At 44.1% G+C, this 17,854-nt stretch overlaps 1 protein-coding gene across 3 annotated transcripts in view; it reads right to left on the reverse strand.

Annotated features, from left to right (window-relative positions):
- Positions 1-4,883: 4,883 nt before the first annotated feature.
- Positions 4,884-17,854, reverse strand: part of LOC101939351 (keratin, type II cytoskeletal 5-like) — a 59,280-nt gene continuing 46,309 nt past the window's right edge. For 2 of the 3 annotated variants that reach the window (XM_008169522.4, XM_065575581.1), the window contains 10 exons: positions 17,184-17,388; positions 15,274-15,808; positions 14,393-14,607; positions 12,850-12,910; positions 10,840-10,935; positions 9,812-9,976; positions 8,749-8,874; positions 7,366-7,586; positions 6,511-6,545; positions 4,884-6,393 (listed from right to left, as the gene is read on the reverse strand). In XM_008169522.4, coding sequence (XP_008167744.2) covers positions 6,140-6,393; positions 6,511-6,545; positions 7,366-7,586; positions 8,749-8,874; positions 9,812-9,976; positions 10,840-10,935; positions 12,850-12,910; positions 14,393-14,607; positions 15,274-15,795 — 1,695 coding nt within the window. In that variant the 5' untranslated portion in view covers positions 15,796-15,808; positions 17,184-17,388 and the 3' untranslated portion in view covers positions 4,884-6,139. The remainder of the gene's footprint in view (positions 6,394-6,510; positions 6,546-7,365; positions 7,587-8,748; positions 8,875-9,811; positions 9,977-10,839; positions 10,936-12,849; positions 12,911-14,392; positions 14,608-15,273; positions 15,809-17,183; positions 17,389-17,854) is intronic. The other variant, XM_065575582.1, reaches the window with a different exon arrangement.

Here is a 17,854-nt window from a genome sequence, read left to right on the forward strand (position 1 = left end):
CCGAGACCAACATAAGGGTGACCAGATAGCAAGTGTGAAAAATCATGACAGAGGGTGGGGAGGGTAATAGGAGCATATATAAGAAAAAGCCCCAAATATTGGGACTGTCCCTATAAAATCAGGACATCTGGTCACCCTAAACATGAGCAACAATATTGCAAATGATTTTTATTAATGACATGGAAGAAAACATAAAATCATTATTGATCCGGTTTGCAGATGGCACAAAGATTGGGGAGTTGTAAATGTTGAAGAGGACAACTGATACATAGCAACCTGGATCGCTTGGTAAACTGGCCTCAAGCAAACATGTATTTCAATACCGCCAAGTGTAAAGCCATGCATCTAGGAACCAAGAATGCAAGTTATATCTATGGGAGAGAGGACTTACCCTGGAAGCAGTAACTATGAAAAAGACTTGGACGTCTCGGTGGATAATCAGCTGAACATGAGTTCCGAGTGCAATGCTGTTGCCAAAAGAGGTAATGTGAGCCTCAGGTATATAAACAAGTGAATCTCAAGTAGGAGTAAAGGTTATTTGACCTCTGTACTTGGCACTAGTGTGACTTCTAAAGGAATACTATGTCCAGTACTGGTGTCTACAATTCAAGAAGAATGTTAAAAAATTGGAGATGGGTCAGAGAAGAGCCACAAGAATGATTAAGGGATTGGGAAACATTCCTTACAGTGAAAAACCTCAAGGAGTTCAATCTATTTAGTTTATCAAAGAGGAGGTTAAGGGGTGAGTCAATCACAATCTGTAAGTACCTACATGGGGAACAGAAATTTGACGATAGAGGGTTTTTCGAACTAGAAGACAAAAAATATAAAAAGATCCAATGGCCGGAAGTTGAAGCTAGACAAATTCAGACTAGGAACTAAGGTGCAAATTTTTATCAGTGAGGGTAATTAACCATTGGAACAACTTACCAAAGGTTACGGTGGATCATTCATCTTTGGAAATTTCTAAATCAAAGATGGATGTTTTTCAGAAAGAGATCATAGAATATCAGAGTTGGGAGGGATCTCAGGAGGTCACCTAGTCCAACCCCCTGCTCAAAGCAGGACCATTCCCCAGACAGATTTTTGCCCCAGATCCCTAAATGGCCCCTCAGGGATTGAACTCACAACCCTGGGTTTAGCAGGCCAATGCTCAAACCGCTGAACTGCTCTATTTCAAACAGGAATAAATTCAGGGAAACTCTATGGCCTGTGTTATACAGGAGATCACATTACATGATCACCATGGTCCCTTCTGGCCTTAGGCCTTGGCTACACTTACCCGGTAGTTCGGCGGCGAGCGATCGAACTTCTGGGTTCGACTTATCGCGTCTAGTCTGGACGCGATAAGTCGAACCCGGAAGTGCTCGCCGTCGACTGTGGTACTCCAGCTCAGCGAGAGGAGTACCGCGGAGTCGACGGGGGAGCCTGCCTGCCGAGTGTGGACCAAGGTAAGTTCGAACTAAGGTACTTCGAACTTCAGCTACGTTATTCACGTAGCTGAAGTTCCGTACCTTAGTTCGAATTAGGGGGTTAGTGTAGACCTGGCCTTAGACTCTATGACCTAAGACTGTTTTGAAGGAGACGCACACACTGTCCTCTTCCTCCTCCTTTTAAATGGGGTGAAGGGAAGGTTGTTTTGCTTTAATCGACAATTGGTCTTTTAAAGTGAAAGTCCAGACGTGCGGCTGGTTGTTCTGCACTGAAAAATGTCACCAAGGGAGGGTCACATTTTTGCTGCATCCATCGTCTTGCATAATGTGATCAAACAGAGCAGAGTAAGTGAGCTGACGAATTGACCGAAATGATGTGTTTGCTTGGAAAACCCAGCTGAGTGGGAGTAGTTCCTGGAGTGAATTATTTCATTGCTATCATAAACTTCCACTAGGAAAGCAGCACCAATTATCCACACATTTAGCCATCTCAGCAGAGAGGCTGAGCATCGGACTGATGGGGAAAATAGAGTCATTGGCTCACCCCACTCCACCCAACCAGTGTGGTTTCTCTGAGTCAGGAAAGCGACACAGTGGGGATGCTTGTGCTGCTGCCATCTGTTTCGAGAATAGCCAGAGAAAGTGTCATGCAGCACCTTCCACTGGCCCTGAATTCACTTAATCTTCTCTTGAGCGATAGATCCATAGGTTCACAGGGGCTCGGGCATTAGCTGAGCTGAATGGCCATAGCTCCGCTGGCTTCAGTTAACATCAGTGGTGGATCTGCCCCATAGATTTTAAGGCCAGAAGGGATCATTATACATTCCGACTGCTCTCGGGTGTGTAATCTCCCAAGGAACAATCCTGGCTCCAAGCGTGCTCCTTATGGGAATGGAGCCGACCCTACTGTGCTTGCAGAACAAGTTGGTTGCGTTATTGGAAGCCATCAGGCAGCCTTGCCTGCCCCCAGATGGGAATGTCTTGGGCCAATGGTTTTCCTCTCACTGATAATGCTCCTGCCTCTTCCCTTTCCAGACCTCAAACACCCCTCCATGCTGCTGAGTGGTCATCATGCAAGGGGATGCGGATCACGCCCCTGCTTACCTGCAAACTCCTTGCAGCCCACCCTACGCACAGTATTTTGACATGATTTCAGATATGTCTTGAGACCCCCACAGCACGGATTTTATTTTCATCAGCTAGGCCAAAACTAGATAGATATGAATGAAAACCATCTATCTGGGTATCTCAATCTCTCTCTCGGGATAGGGATTTATCTGCCTATTGTATTTGTACCATGCTCATCACCATGGTCCCTGAACATCAAGGTGTCACCATCAGGTGAGATGTTATCCCAATGTCCTGACCACCTGCAGTCTAGGAGCACCTAGAACGCTCAAGGGTTTTATCTTTCCCCACAAAAGTATGGAAGTTATTGCCAGTGTCATGCCACAAATTCCCATGGGAGGGAGGGATAGCTCAGTGGTTTGAGCATTGGCCTGCTTAAACACAGGGTTGTGAGTTCAATCCTTGAAGGGGCCACTTAGGGATTGAGGGCAAAATCAGTACTTGGTCCTGCTAGTGAAGGCAGGGGGCTGGACTTGACAACCTTTCAAGATCACTTCTAGGTACATCTCCCCTAAATTCAGTTCACCAGTTATTTCTATTGAATGCTGGATCCTTCTCTCTCCACCCTGAATTGCAATCAAGTATTGGGGAGCACTGATAAAAGGCCTTTGACCCCTGAGGTCAATGCATTTCTGCAATGGACAAAGTGATCCTCTAATGTTTGAGCTGGTTGACATATTTCATTCAAAACAATGTTTTCAACAACAACAACAAAATGGCATTTTCATCCAAATGTTTGTTTCCACAGGAAATGTCCATTTTTGATTAAATCTGGGAGGGAGGTGTGACATTGCACTCAATATGTTTTATGGAAATATGCTAATAAGTGTGAATATAATGTAACTGGAATATGCTTCATGCAAAAGGTGTCTTGTAAGGTATCATTACAAAGCTTATAATCTACTGTGTTCATCCTATTTGTATGTATGTATCATTCTTGTGTCTAATGCTAGAAATATGAAGTATAACTCAAGTCCTGTTGTAATTATGCAAAGTGTGGGCCATTAATGGTGGTTTAGAATCTTGATGGCTCCCATTGACTAGGACAGTTGGTTGTAAATGGCTCTGTTTACTTGCAAGCCTTCCTGTGTTCGTGTGAGTCAGGCCGGGAAGAATGGAGGCTTGGGGTATCACAGGACATGTGATCATGTCACCTGGTACTGGAATCCATCTTAAACCTGGTGCTTTTCCATTTAGAAGGAGGGGTGGGGACCCAGAGAGACAAAAGATTCCCGCCTTGTGCCAAAGCTACAAAAGGGGGTGGAACAGAACAAAAGGGGCTGCCAGTCATGAGAAATCCCCTCATTACCACCTGAGCTGGAATGAACAAGGACTGTACCAGGGGAAAGGATTGGGCCCAGACTAGGAAGGAGTTTAGTCTGTGAAAGAAGCTTATTGGAACATCCCTGAGGGTGAGATTTACCTGTATTCAGTTTCTTAATGTATTAGGCTTAGACTTGCATGTTTTGTTTTATTTTGCTTGGTAACTTACTTTGTTCTGTCTGTTATTACTTGAAACCATTTAAATCCTACTTTTTATACTTAATAAAATCACCTTTGTTTATGAATTAACCCAGAGTAAGTGATTAATACTTGGGGGAGCAAACAGCTGTGTATATCTCTCTATCAGTGTTATAGAGGATGAACAATTTATGAGTTTACCCTGTATAAGCTTTATACAGAGTAAAATGGATTTATTTGGGGTTTGGATACCATTGGCAGCTGGGTGTCTGGGTGCTGGAGAAAGGAGTACTTGCTGAGCTGTTTTCAGTTTAGTCTGCAGCTTTGGGGGCATGGTTCAGACCCTGGGTCTGTGGTGCAGCAGGTGAGCGTATCTGACTCAAGTCAGGGTTCTGGAGCCCCAAGCTGACAAAGAAAACAGGCTCAGAGGTAGGTCCTCAAAAAAAAACCCACCAAATTGAAATATAACCAAAAACTGAAAAATATTGTTAAATTTGGCAAAAGTTTTCTGTAAAACCAAAAAACGTTGTCCAACCTGGTGAAAGTTTTCAATTTTCCATTGCTGACATTTTTTTTTTTTAATGTTTTTGGTGCGGGGGAGGTTCTGTGTTTGTTTTTGTTGTGGTTTTTGTTTGGTTTTGTTACGAAAATTCGAAAAGCTTTGTAGAAATTTTTTTTAAATAAAATTATCTTTTTGTTTTAATTTAAAAATTTTGTCCGGGGAAAACAATGAATATTTCCTGCCTACATCTACCAGAGTTGATCAAATGCTTTCAGATCTTTCAATGGGTTTATAATTATTACAATGTAATAAACAACAATAATAAATTCCTTGAGCAAAAACCAAACTAACCCATTGTATTTCTTACTGTCAAGTTTAATGAGATACAATGCATCACCCAGCAAGAAAAGGAACTGAAAAAAGACAAGCAAAAGTTGCTTCATGACCATTACATAAAAGCACACCTAGAATTAACTGTAGATATACATTTTTTTTAACAACTATAGGCTGGTGAAGCTTATCAGCTCATTGGAGAAAAATATCAGATGGGGTAGAACTTCTCAGCTGCTGGGAATACTTGTCTCAGGGCTGATCTAACCTAAAACTGTAAGTCGACCTAACGTATGCTACTTCAGTTACGTAAGTTACATAACTGATGTCGATGTAACTTAGGTCCACTTACAGCAGTGTCTACAATGCTCTCCTGCTGACTTACCTTCTGCTTCTCAGGGAGGTGGAGTACAGAAGTCGACGGGAGAGCACTCTGCCATCGACTTAACTTGTCTTCACCAGACCTGCTAAATCGACACCGCTGCATCGATCACAGCAGCGCCAATTTAGCCACAAGTATGGACAAGCCCTTACTCAAAAAGGGGCTAAATCCTTAGTTAATGTAAATCACTGACTTAAGTGAAGCTGTACCAATTTATACCAGGATCCAGCCCAAATTTTTAACATAGTAAATCCATTTCATTTTTTTATGGGATAAAGTCATTTTCTTGACATATGCACACGTGTTTAATTTTCTGAATATTACTGCATAGGAATGTTTTCCCTCCAGGTTGCTGATGGAATATCACTCTTTTGGGCTCAAATCTGTTTCTGGTATGATCCTTCTGAAGTCTATGGAGTTAAGCTAGGCATGTATGTTTTGTCTGATTGGCCAAGATTTTCAAAAGTGATGAGAGATTTTGTGTGCTGTAGTTTTTGATGCTTCACTGGAGTCACCTTAAAGGGGCCTGATTTCCAGAGGGTGGGTCCTCCCTTCTTTCTCAGAATCAGCCCCTTTATGGTATTTCAAGCTGGTCATTCAGAGTTGGAGGTACCCCATATCGATAGCCACTTTTGAAAATCTTGGCCATTATCCGCCATAGTTTATTTCATGGTGTGGTTTTAAGTAGATTATGGTACGTGGCTTAAACCTAGAGGGAGAGTAGGTGTCACTACCATGACAACTGGTTGGGTGACAATTGTCACCATGACCGTTGGTCTCTTTGAGGCAATACATAGCAGGTTATTGAGCTGTAAGGGACACCGTTCATTTCTCTTTTGGACGTCAGGGTTGGGTGGAGGGGCTGAGCTGCAGCCATTAGATGATAAGAGAAGGCACCATCTTCTAAACTCTCCTGCTTGTCGATTTCACCGACGTGGAGGTGACGGTTGTTTTCGCAATGGTACTGGACCCGCCTCCGGATCCGTACCCTCCCTTGCCTGCACTGTATCCTCCACCAGAGACGGATCCTCCACCTAAGGCATATCCACCTCTTCCACTTCCGGAACTGAAACCGATTCTACCACCACTGCCTCCTCCTCCAAGGTAAATCCCACCTCCAAGTCCACCTCCAGAGGTTGGGCTGCCACCCGCCATGGCTGCAGAGGAAAACAAAGGCAGTTGGTTATTCCAGAAGCAAGCCCAGGAGTCCTAGCGCACAACCCACAACCTGACACCACCTCTAACAGAACAAGAAGAACGTGCAAGCTACTTACAGATGCTCACAGCACTTTGGCACTCTCCAGACATCCTGCAAGGGAAAGAAAGTGGTATGTGTTACACATCCAACAGAGCCGTGATACTGCTAGGAACCCTGCAATCAGTGATATTTCATCTGCTGAAGGCCAGGGTCAGTTTCTAGTCGGGAACTGGAATTTCCATTCTGCAGGATAGTCCAACATTTTGGGGGTAAAAAATTATTCCGGTTCAGAATGAAAAAGCTGAAATTTTGAAATTTGCCATGAAAGAAACATTTCAAACTTATTCGTAACAGTGTCATTTTGACTTTTGTATTGTAGTAAAATATTAACTATAATATATGTATTATGTACACATGCTACTAAATGTAATATAATGTTAAAATTAATATTCTATCATCTAAAAAAGTCAAAATGAAATTAGTCCGAATGATGCTATCAAAAGGGAACATTTCAACTTTTTCCTGTTGAAAAATTCTCAAAACCAAACACACTTCCGCAAAACATTTCAATTCCTACAAAACTGCATTTTCAATGCAAGTTACATCACTTAACTCTCATAACTTTTAGACTGACTTACAGCATAGAGGTAGACAAGGCCAAAGGCACACAGTCTTGCTTAAGGTCACCCAGCAGATCAGTGGCAGACTAGAACCCATGTCGCCTGAGTGCCTACCCAGAGCCCTATCCACTAGACCAGACCACCTCTTACTCTTAAACCAGCAGCATGTCCTAAATGCTAATACACCAATATTATTTGGGCAATATTAGTTGCCAGATAGTTTGGGGCATTGTTTTAAAAGGATGAGTATGACATGCACCAAGTTTCCCCATTGACTTCAAAAGATCTGGTCCTCGTTATATTGCCCTAACCTGCATTCTTCTCCTTCCAGCAGCTTCCTGTAGGTGGCGATCTCGATATCCAGCGCCAGTTTGACGTTCATCAGCTCCTGGTACTCCCGCAGCTGACGCGCCAAGTCTGCCTTGGCCTTCTGCAGGGCACCCTCTAGCTCAGCCAGTTTGCCCTTGGCGTCTTTGAGGACCAGCTCGCCTTGCTGCTCGGCATCGGCAATGGAGGTCTGCAGCCTTTCACACTGCAAGGCAAGACAGACATCTGACGGATTCTGCTGAGGGTAGCACAGAAACCCAGGCCTGATCCTCCTTTGCCCTGTAGTGTATGTCATTAACAATGGTGCAAAGTGAGCATAAACCACTGCCATTTTGGTATGATAGTGGATTACATTCCACGTGCACTGGTATAAATGACTGAACGAGGGAGAATCAGGCTGCCGGAGTTTTACATTACCCCAGATTTTACAACAATAGTGAGATCACCAGAATGGTTTTCATTTGCCACCATGGTCCAAATCCCAAGACCGGCCACAAATGAAACACTTCAGAAACGCATGGCACAATCTGATAAAAGCACCAGTCTCAGTATTGCCCGGGTGTTCAGAAATCATGGCACCAAAAAATCATGAGATCAAAATTCATGAGATCATACTAAATAAGTTGGGGCTTCTTTTTATCAACCTTCTGGTTTTGGAGGCTGTAGTGTTCAAGCTTCATCTCTGCAATCATGAGGCCCTTTCTTAAATGAAAGCTGAAAAATCTCATGTCATCACCTGATTCCAGGAGCTGGGGCTTTTAAAAAGAAAAAAAACACCAAATACCATGCAATGTGTGATTAAAAATCACAAGAATTGACAACATTGTAGTCACCACTCAAGAAAGGCAACTAGACTAGACAAAACTAGAAGAACAAGGGGTATTGTGGTAGAAATTATGTTAAATACTCATCAGCACTTAGCTGTTGTGGAGTCTATAGGGAGACACATAGAACGCAATGCTTTCCTTTAGCCAGAGAGCTTCCTGACATGAACAGAGCTGGCTGGAAAATGGAAATGTGCCTTTTTATTTAAAAAAATCCCAAATTGGGGCAAAAAGCCAAATATGTGAAATTTTTCATGAGAAGGGATTTGCAGAAAAATTCCATTTTAGGAGAAGGCTCTTGTCAAATTTGTTTTCTCCAGGCAGGAAGTGAAATTAACAAGAGCTTTCCCAGCAGGGATCTTGGGAGCTGCCATTTTGATGTTCTCAAAAGAAAATTGAAATTTTGTGAAAAGGGCGAATAGAAAAATCATTGCAATGGAAAGTTCCTCATGAGCTCTACATCTACCCGATTTGAATTGCCTACAGTGAAACCCTAAAGGAAATCATCCCAGGTTCACTCACGTGCATGAAAAAAAGCCATACCTGCTTCTTCACATTTTCTATTTCAGCCCGTAGCCTCTGGATCATCCGGTTAAGCTCGGAGATCTCGCTCTTGCTGTCTCGTAGACTGTCTCCGTGTTTCCCAGCTGTCACCTGCAGCTCTTCGAACTGGTGTTCGGAAACAACAATAACCGGGTGGTGTCAGACAAAGGCTAGTGCGTATACTCTGCAGCAAACCATCATCACCTAGTGAGTTATCTTCCAAAGAGGACACTGTTCAGAAGAATCCAGTAGTGTATTCCAAGTGGGGAGACGGCCACCCTCTTGGTCGACATACCAGGGATTAATCCGGGGACCCCCAAAGCTAAAAAATATGAGCTGCTACTTGAGCTAAAGCTGCAGAAGTTGGGGGGCGAGGGAGCTGGCAATTCATACCCTTTGTGCATCAGCCCAGTGGGATACACTCACCAGTGAGTTGCATTTGTAGCAGAGGTTCGTAACTCATGGGACCTGCAGTTTTTCCATGCCCTCTCCTTTTGCCACTCACTTGGGGGAATTGCTACTACTGAGGAAGCCTGCATTTTGGAAATGCACATGGGATTCTCACACCTGTGGCTGCCAGCAATAGTGGGGCGTTACTTCACGTTCCTGGGCGAAGGAGCACTTTGGGTTCTAACCATCTAACCATCTGCAGCACCAACTGGGGTGGCTTGTGTCTTATGTGCACGGCTTAGCCAAGTTGTGAGCAAGTGTTATAGAGCAGAGACACAGTGTTTAGATGAGTAAAGGATGGAGAGCAAATAATCTTATGGAGCCCCATCCCTACACACACACCACCCCCATCATAGCTTAGACCTCCTCAATCATCTTGGTCTGCAGCACCAAGGAGGTGACAGCCTCTTTGCCTTGGCCAAAGCTGCACGTGAAAAGACAGAGCATCCTACCGGTGGATGGCAGTCGCTACTCAGCTGTACAGGATAGCATTGGGCTTATATTTGCCCAGTGGCACGAGGCATTTTGCATCCAAACTCCCTGCATCCACTGAAGCCAATGGCAAAGCTCCCATGCGAGGCATGATCAGGACCCTAGATGCTGGAGGACTCACCTTGCACTGGTAGCAAGACTCTGCCTCCGCTCGGCTCCTCTGAGCAATCTCCTCGTACTGGGCTTTGACCTCCCGGATGATGCTGTCCAAGTCTAGGTTTCGGTTGTTGTCCATAGACAGGACCACGGAGGTGTCAGAAGCTGTCTGCTGCATCTGAGACAGTTCCTGAAAGTCCCATAAACGTGGGCTTTAGCCCCACCATGTTTTTCATTGTATATGTTCCTCTCTTTCTCAGCCCTTCTCCATTTCAGATCCTCCCTGACTAGAGAAGTTGGTCTGAATTTTCTGAAGCGCCTAGTGATTTGGAGTGCCCAGCATGAGACGCCTTCAAGAGGCCTGATTTCAGAAGCGCTTCCTGAAAATCAGCCCCCTTTAAATATATCACAAGTTAGGTCCTCCCAAGCCAGTAGAATTTATCCAAGAGAGGTTTAAGAGATGACCTGATCTCCGTCTCCAAGTATCTTCACAGGGATGAGATTTCTGATAGTAGACAGTTCTTTAATGTAACAGCAAAAGGCACAACGGGATCTAGTGGTTGGAAGGTGAAACTAGACACATTCAGACTAGAGATAGGTTGCGCATTTTTAATTGCAGTGAGGATGATTTAACCAACTGGAACAACTTGCCTAGGGATGGAGTCTCTATCACATGAAGTCTTTCAATCAAGACTGGACATCTTTCTCTATGAGATGCTCTTGCTTACAAAGAAGTTATGGGGTTGATACAGAAATTTCTTGGCCGTATTATACAGGAGGCCAGACTAGATGATCACAATGGTCCCTTCTGGCCTTAAACACTAAGAATCTATTTAGACCCTGGTGCTGCTTCAGTTTAAATTGGAGAGAGGCTGCTAAGACACAAACCCGATCCTACACAGTCGACATGGATGTATTTTAAAGAGGAATATTCATCCTCAGAAAGCCAAAAATCCCAACCCCCAGCTATCTAATGGCACCATCCAGTGTTTAGAATTAGCTCTCCAGGGGATGTATTCCGCAGCTGACCAAGAGAATGGCAAGCCTTCTTACCGCCTCATACAGACATCTCAGGAAGTTGATCTCATCAGTCAGGGAGTCTAGTTTCACTTGCAGCTCCACCTTGCTCATATAGGCAACATCCATGTCCTAAAGGAAAGATCGGTAATAGAGTGAATCTTTCTATCTCCTGAGGCTAATAAAATCAGGCTTCTAATTAGAGCTGGACAGAAACCAGATTTTCCATTTTGCAGGAAAATCCATGATTAAGATATTTTTTCCTGTTCTGAAATGAAACAAAACCAGAAAATTTTGAAATTTCCTGCACAGCTCAGTTTGGGCGAGGGAATAATAATTTGGGGACAATTGAACTGTTTTTTGTTGGTGTTTTTTCAATAAAAGTGAAACATTTTCTTCCGATTTTGATCTTTTTTTTTAACTTAAAAAAAAAAATTAAAATGAAAAAAAGTGAAATGCTCCTTTCCACAAATATCAAACCGGGACATTTGGGCATCCAAACACTTCCTTTCATTTTTTTTTTTGCTCAAATGAAAATTTCCTCAACATTGACACATTTTTCTAAACTTTTCAGTTTTGACGAAAATTGCATTTTGGGGCAAAAAAAAAGTTGGGACAAAAAAAACTTCTAATCATTTTTATTAGTGATGCTTCCAAAAAATGGTCTCTAATGTTAGTCTGCCTACAGTAAACCTGAACCTGGGACAAGCTGAATTGTGTATTGAGGAAGGGTATTTCTATGCATACGCATACAATATTGTCTCATTCTTTTCTTGTGCTCTCTGTCTCTCTGCCTCTACCCTTTTGTCTTACTATACTTTGATTATAAGCTCTTTGAGGCAGGGACCATTTTTTTGTCCTGGGTTTGTACAGCACCTTGCACAATGAGGTTCTGGGCCAGGACTAGAGCTCCTAGGTTCTATTGCAATATAAATAAAAAATAATAATGGAGTAAAACACCTATAGAATTAAGGCTAATCATGTACAAAAGAAAGACATGCATCTGTGTAAGTTGTGTATTTGTCTACACAGTTTGTGTACTTGGCCTTCAACAGTAGAAACACTGGTACCTAACAACCTTTTTCCTGATCTATTTTGCTATTATATCAGCCTGACCGGAACTCTTTTCTGAGACTCAGACCTGAAGAAGAGTTTTGTGTTGTTTCTCTTACCAACAGAAGTTGGTCCAAACTCAAGATAGGCCAAGACCTTAGAATCATAGAATATCAGGGTTGGAAGGGACCTCAGGAGGTCATCTAGTCCAACCCCCTGCTCAAAGCAGGACAATTCTCAACTAAATCAGCCAGGCCATGGCTTTGTCAAGCCTGACCTTAAAAAACTCTAAGGAAGGAGATTCCACCATCTCCCTAGGTAACGCATTCCAGTGCTTCACCACAAGATCTTAAGGTGTGTTGGGGAGCTCCGTTAAGATGAAACTAACTTTAAAGAGTGGCATTTTACTGAGCAGCAACTCTTAGCATATTCTGACGACTATTTTAAGAGCTATCTTAGCAGTGTACTAGCCACAGGATATGCAGTGGAACAAAGAACTTTGAAACTAGCCTCAGATAAGAAGTGCGTACCAAAAAAAGGAAATGGATAAGAACCAGAAGATGCATAATATGGGTAACAAGGGTATAGTGGCTCTTAACTCATAGGAGAAGTAAGACCCTCTGCAGACTGGATGCAGGCCATCTGCAAACTCCGGGGAGGTCTTCAGCAGTAACTGTTTGCCTCTGTGTATGTGCTGTTTTTACTAACTGTTACTTCAATAAATCCAATCAAAGCTGACTTACTGGGGGGTTGTCATTGAACTAATCCCGACTCGAGAAAACCGCTCTCCCTAAACATATAATCACAGTTTAAAATTGTAGCAGTCATTGCTTATCAATTCATTGGTTGGTGATGATCAGCAAATTATGAATTATCAACTCTCCCTTTGTTCTTTTGGGGGACAATTTTAAACAAAGAGTTCCTAATAATCCCAACCATTTTCTGTTCATCGCTTAAAGCTTCCGGTGGATTCTACCCGGCTGGTTGGCTCACCCTTTTCAGGACCACAAAGTCATTCTCCACAACTGTCCTTTTGTTTATTTCCTCTTCATACCTGTTGAGTGTAAAGAGAGAAAACAGGGTCCGGTTGCTTATTTTTATTCTTGCTTAAGTCATTGGCAACAAGACAAAGAGGCTAATGGAAATGGGTCGGACCCCTTTGGCAAAAATCTACCACCATGTTTGAGGATTTATGGACAAACAGCAACATTTTGCCTTCCCAAACGAACCACTGATTGCTGCCATCTTTCTAAAACTCCCAACCCAACAAAGAGTCCAATGATGCAAATACTTACTACCAAGAGCAGCATGTGACCTCCATGAGGAGCTTCATTCACTTCAGTGGGGCCACTCATGGTAGCAAACTTCGCACCCGATAGCAAGTGTTTGCAAAATTAGACACACAAAGTGGTACTTCCATACTACGTCTGATAACCCAACTTATTATGATATAACTGCACTCAAGTATTGAATCATGATCTCTCAGGGACTTAGCAGTGCAAACACCTATCAGGTCATCTGGGCCACCCCTAAAATGGCTTAGCAAATTGTACACTTTCTAGTGTTTTGTGCAGCTTTGTTTTAAAGGACTGTCTATATTCAAGGGGGATGTAACAATATCATAGAAATATAGGGCTAGAAGGGACCTCTCCAGTGGTCATCTAGACTAGTCCATCTCCCCATGCTGAGGTAGGATTAAGTATATCTAAATCATCTCTGACAGATGTTTGTCTAACCTGTACTTAAAAACCTCCAATATGGCGGGATCGTAGAGGTGAAAACTCTTCTCACTGTCCATGTGCTTGCGTGAGGGATGCGTGTGAGCTGAGCGAACAGGTTCAGTGAAGGATCAAAGGATTTTGTTGACTTCTGTGAGCCCATGAGTTTGTACCCTAGGAATGTTTGTGGATTTCTCATAGCTCTGGAATAAGAATCGTGGAGCCCATCCAGTCAAAGAATCGTGGAGCCCATCCAGCAGAAATAGTTCTCTGCTGTTCTCTCTCTACCAAATTCACAGCCATGAAAAACGCATCACGGACTGTGAAATCTGGTCTACCCCTGTGTGCTTTTACCGTATACTATAAAGATTTCACAGGGGAGACCAGCATTTCTCAAATTGGGGGTCCTGACTCAAAAGGGAATTGCGGGGGGGTCACAAGGTTATTTTTAGGGGGTCTTGCCACCCTTACTTCAGCGCTGCCTTCAGAGCTGGGTGGCTGGAGAGTGGCAGTCGTTAGCCGGGCACCCAGATCTGAAGGTGGCGCCCTGCCAGCAGCAGCGCAGAAGTAAGGGTAGCAATACCGTACCGTGCCACTCTTACTTCCGCGCTGCCTTCAGAGCTGGATGGCCGGAGAGTGGCAGCTGCTGACTGAGGGCCCAGCTCTGCAGGCAGAAGCACAGAAGTAAGGGTGACAATACCATACCAGGCCAAACCCCAGAACCCAATAATCTGAACTTTGGCAAATTTCCAATTGGCTTCCCAGCTTTCTGACTGGAGTCTGACTGCAATGATTATACTTCATTATTATTTCCTTACTTGTGCTTGAAATCCTCCACCAGATCTTGGAAGTTCTTCCGCTCGGTATCCAGCTGTCTCCTCTCATTTAACAGGCCATCTAGCTGCTTTCTCAAGCCATTGCTATAAGCCTCAAAGAGCTGGTCAAGGCTCTTTTTAATGGGGCCTTGGCCCTGTTCCTGCAAGAGTTTCCATTTCGTCTCCAGAACTTTATTCTGCTGTTCTAGAAATCGGACCTGAAAGCCAAAAGAGAGTGGTTGGGGGTGGGAAAAAAAAAAAGATTAGTTAAAATTTTCATCCTTCTTTTTTGTTTGTTTTCTTATTGTTGTTGACCAGGTCTAGTGAGTTTAACCTTTTGCCCTATACACCTATCCTGAGAGCAATGACTCAGTAACCCTGCTCCAGAATCCTCTTGAATAAACAGGAAAAAATGCTCCTCGAACAGCAGAATCAAATATTTGTGCAGGGATTTTTTTCCAGACAAAATTCTCAGTCATAGGCAAAAGAAACTTGAGCTTTCTCATCACAGAGACACCAATGGATTAGAAGAATCCACGCCAATAGGGCTAACTAGGTAAATGGATGGTGTTGACCAGATGAGAGATGACATTTAGCAGGGAATACATCATACAATTTGTTGCCTTGGTAACCAATGCGAATGGTCCAGTAGGTAGAGCAGAAACCCAGGGTTCAATTCCCTAGTCTACCAATAACCTTCTCTGTGACCTTGAGCAAGTCACTTCCCCTCCCACTCTTTGTCTCGTCTATTTACAATGTAAGGTCTTTGGGGGAAGGGGCTCTCTTTTGCAAAGTGTTTGTACAGTCACAGGCAGTTGGGGAGGGGCTGATCTTGCGTGGGGTCTCTAGAAGCAGTAGAATGTCCCTTCCCCCACTCATCTCACCTTGTCGATGAAGGAGGCAAATTTGTTGTTCAGGGTCTTCATCTGCTCCCTTTCCTCTTTCCGCACTTTCTGGATCTCTGGGTCGATCTTCAAGTTGAGAGGAGTCAGGAGGTTCTGGTTGATGGTCACTTCTTGAATGCCACCAGGTGGGCAAACAGGAAATCCAGGGCCATCCCATCCACCACCGAATCCTCCTCCAGCCCCACCACCAAAGCAACCACCGAGCCCACCACTGAACTGTCCCCCAGACCCAGCACCACCGCCAAACCCTCCACCCGCTTGGCCGCCAGACCCAAACCCTCCACAAGTGCCACCAAATCCACCAATGGAAATCCTTTTATTTCCTCCCAAGTTATGCAGGCTCCTACTGCCAAAGCCTCTGGGACTACAGGCTGAGCCTGCACATCCTCCACGTGACACCGTGCTGAAGCTGACTTTGTTCCCACCACCAAAACAGGCAGAGCTGGAGCTGAAACCCCTAATGCTGCTTCCCAGGCTTTGGCCAGAAAACTGGCGAGACATAGCGGCAGCTTCTCTGCAGCAGAAGAGAAGAGAGAAGGAGACCTTGACGGGGCAGCTACCAGAGGAAAGTCCCAGGGCAAAAGCCGTTGAGTCCCTCTAAAGACAGTGCAAATCTCTTCCTTTTTATCTGTTCAGGGAGTTGGCTAGGTAACAGGGAAGTGGAGAAAGATGTCATTTTGTGTGTTCTTTGGGCTTAGATGAGCCATCACCTCTTCCCTTTGCCAAAAAAACTGACTTTCCCTGAAACACACCCCAAAGAGCTAAAAAACCTGCAGCAGTACTGTTGTTTTTGGGAACTCGTTTGCCTCAAATTACTTGCGTTTTCCTTGTACCAACCCAGAATAGATTATCCAGAGTCTTTCTTCGATGGCACGGCATTCTAAATTCCTTGACATATTTTGCCCTAGGGCAAGACCCTTCCTATATCCAGATCACTGACTTTTTAAAGCCTGTTGGCAAGTGTTGGTTTAGTGAATTTAGAAGAAATACCCTGCCTTTCACAATTCAGAAAACAAAACAAAAAAACACAACACACCCCAGGATTGCCCCATAAATCAACTTTCTGCTGGGAAAAAATGTTGATTTGCATTCTCCAAAATCAGTTTCTTAATCCAGGGGGAAGAGAGGGACGCTGTCTGAACTATAGCAATGAAAAGAGGTTGTGGGTTTACTTAGTTAAAACATTAAAACATTAATCTCCATCTTCATTTCTCGGTCCTATTTAAGAGGACTGATGCATGCTAGCTGGAGAACATACATAGGTTTGCAGAGATGTGAGGCGTTTCATTACCAACCGTTCTAATCAAATGTTTAGTGTCTGCAATCTAGCTTCCCCATTTCAGCCTCAGCATGCAAGCTAGAAAAGACAAGGTCATTCACTATATGGCAAGCAGAGAACAAGAGAGACCCAGGTGACCCCACTGCCCAAGACCCCTGCAATGGCAGGGAATTGATTAGGTGAGATATGCTTTGATGAGCCTAGCAATCAATCCACGCCCCATGCTGCAGAGGAAGGTCAAAACTCCCCAACATCCCAGGTCAGGTTGGCCTGGGGGAAAATGCCTTCCCAACCCCAATTGTGTGTATCAATATGCCCCTGAGCATGTGAGCCAAACCCACCAGCCAGGCATCTAGGAAGAGGAGTCTCTGGCCCACCTCAGAGCATTGATCCATCCCATCCAGTGCCCCATCTCCAACATGGACCCATTAGTGGGTTGCGCAGGGAACTGGCCCTCAGATATTTTTTTCAGGACATTACATTCAGTTAATGATGATGTGTGTGCTCATGGCGAGAGGTATTCTGCTTTTAGTACGAGTCACTCACTGGGCCAATCTACATCAGAATAGTTCTAGTGATCTCCACCCACTGAGGTATCTGGGGAACCTACCATGCTGGAGTCTTGCAGGTTAGAAATGCCATTCCTTCTGGGCTGGTGAGGAGAGGAAAGATCCCAGCGTTGCCCTGTACATCACAGCTCATCAATAGGTTGTTGGTCTGTCTCATGGGGTTTCAACAGGACAGGTGGCCTTTTGACGTGAAATCAGGAACATTTGGGTGAACTGATCCCAGGCCATTTGACTTCGGCAAGAAAGCTGTTGTGGGCAAACGAGCATACCAGCGTTGCGATGGTCACATCGGCTAGTGTTACATGCCTTTGTTGTGTTTCACTAAACACACTGGAACCTGAACGTAAGACTACTTTGTGACACACCTCGTGTCTTAAGATCCCACCCAAAATATCCCATACACGTCTGGAGTGAGATGAATGCGGACCCTCCTTTTCTTAGAAGCCCAGCGTGATCTAGTGACTGGGGGACACTCTACCACAGATCCACTGCACGACCTTAAGTAAAACATGCCACTTTTTCCCCTCCTGTGTTTTGCCTATTTTGATCTTCAGAGCAGGGACCGTCTCTAACTCTGTATTTGCAAAGCACCTAGCACAATGGAGCCCTGATCTTAGAGCTTGTCTGCACATCAAGTTACTGCACAGCAAGCCTGGGTGTGAATCTACAGGGCGCCATGTAGTAACTCATGCAAACAAGCCCTTGGGTGCAG

This window comes from Chrysemys picta, chromosome 22, assembly GCF_011386835.1.
Source record: "Chrysemys picta bellii isolate R12L10 chromosome 22, ASM1138683v2, whole genome shotgun sequence".
In the NCBI taxonomy this organism is placed as follows: Eukaryota; Metazoa; Chordata; order Testudines; family Emydidae; genus Chrysemys; species Chrysemys picta.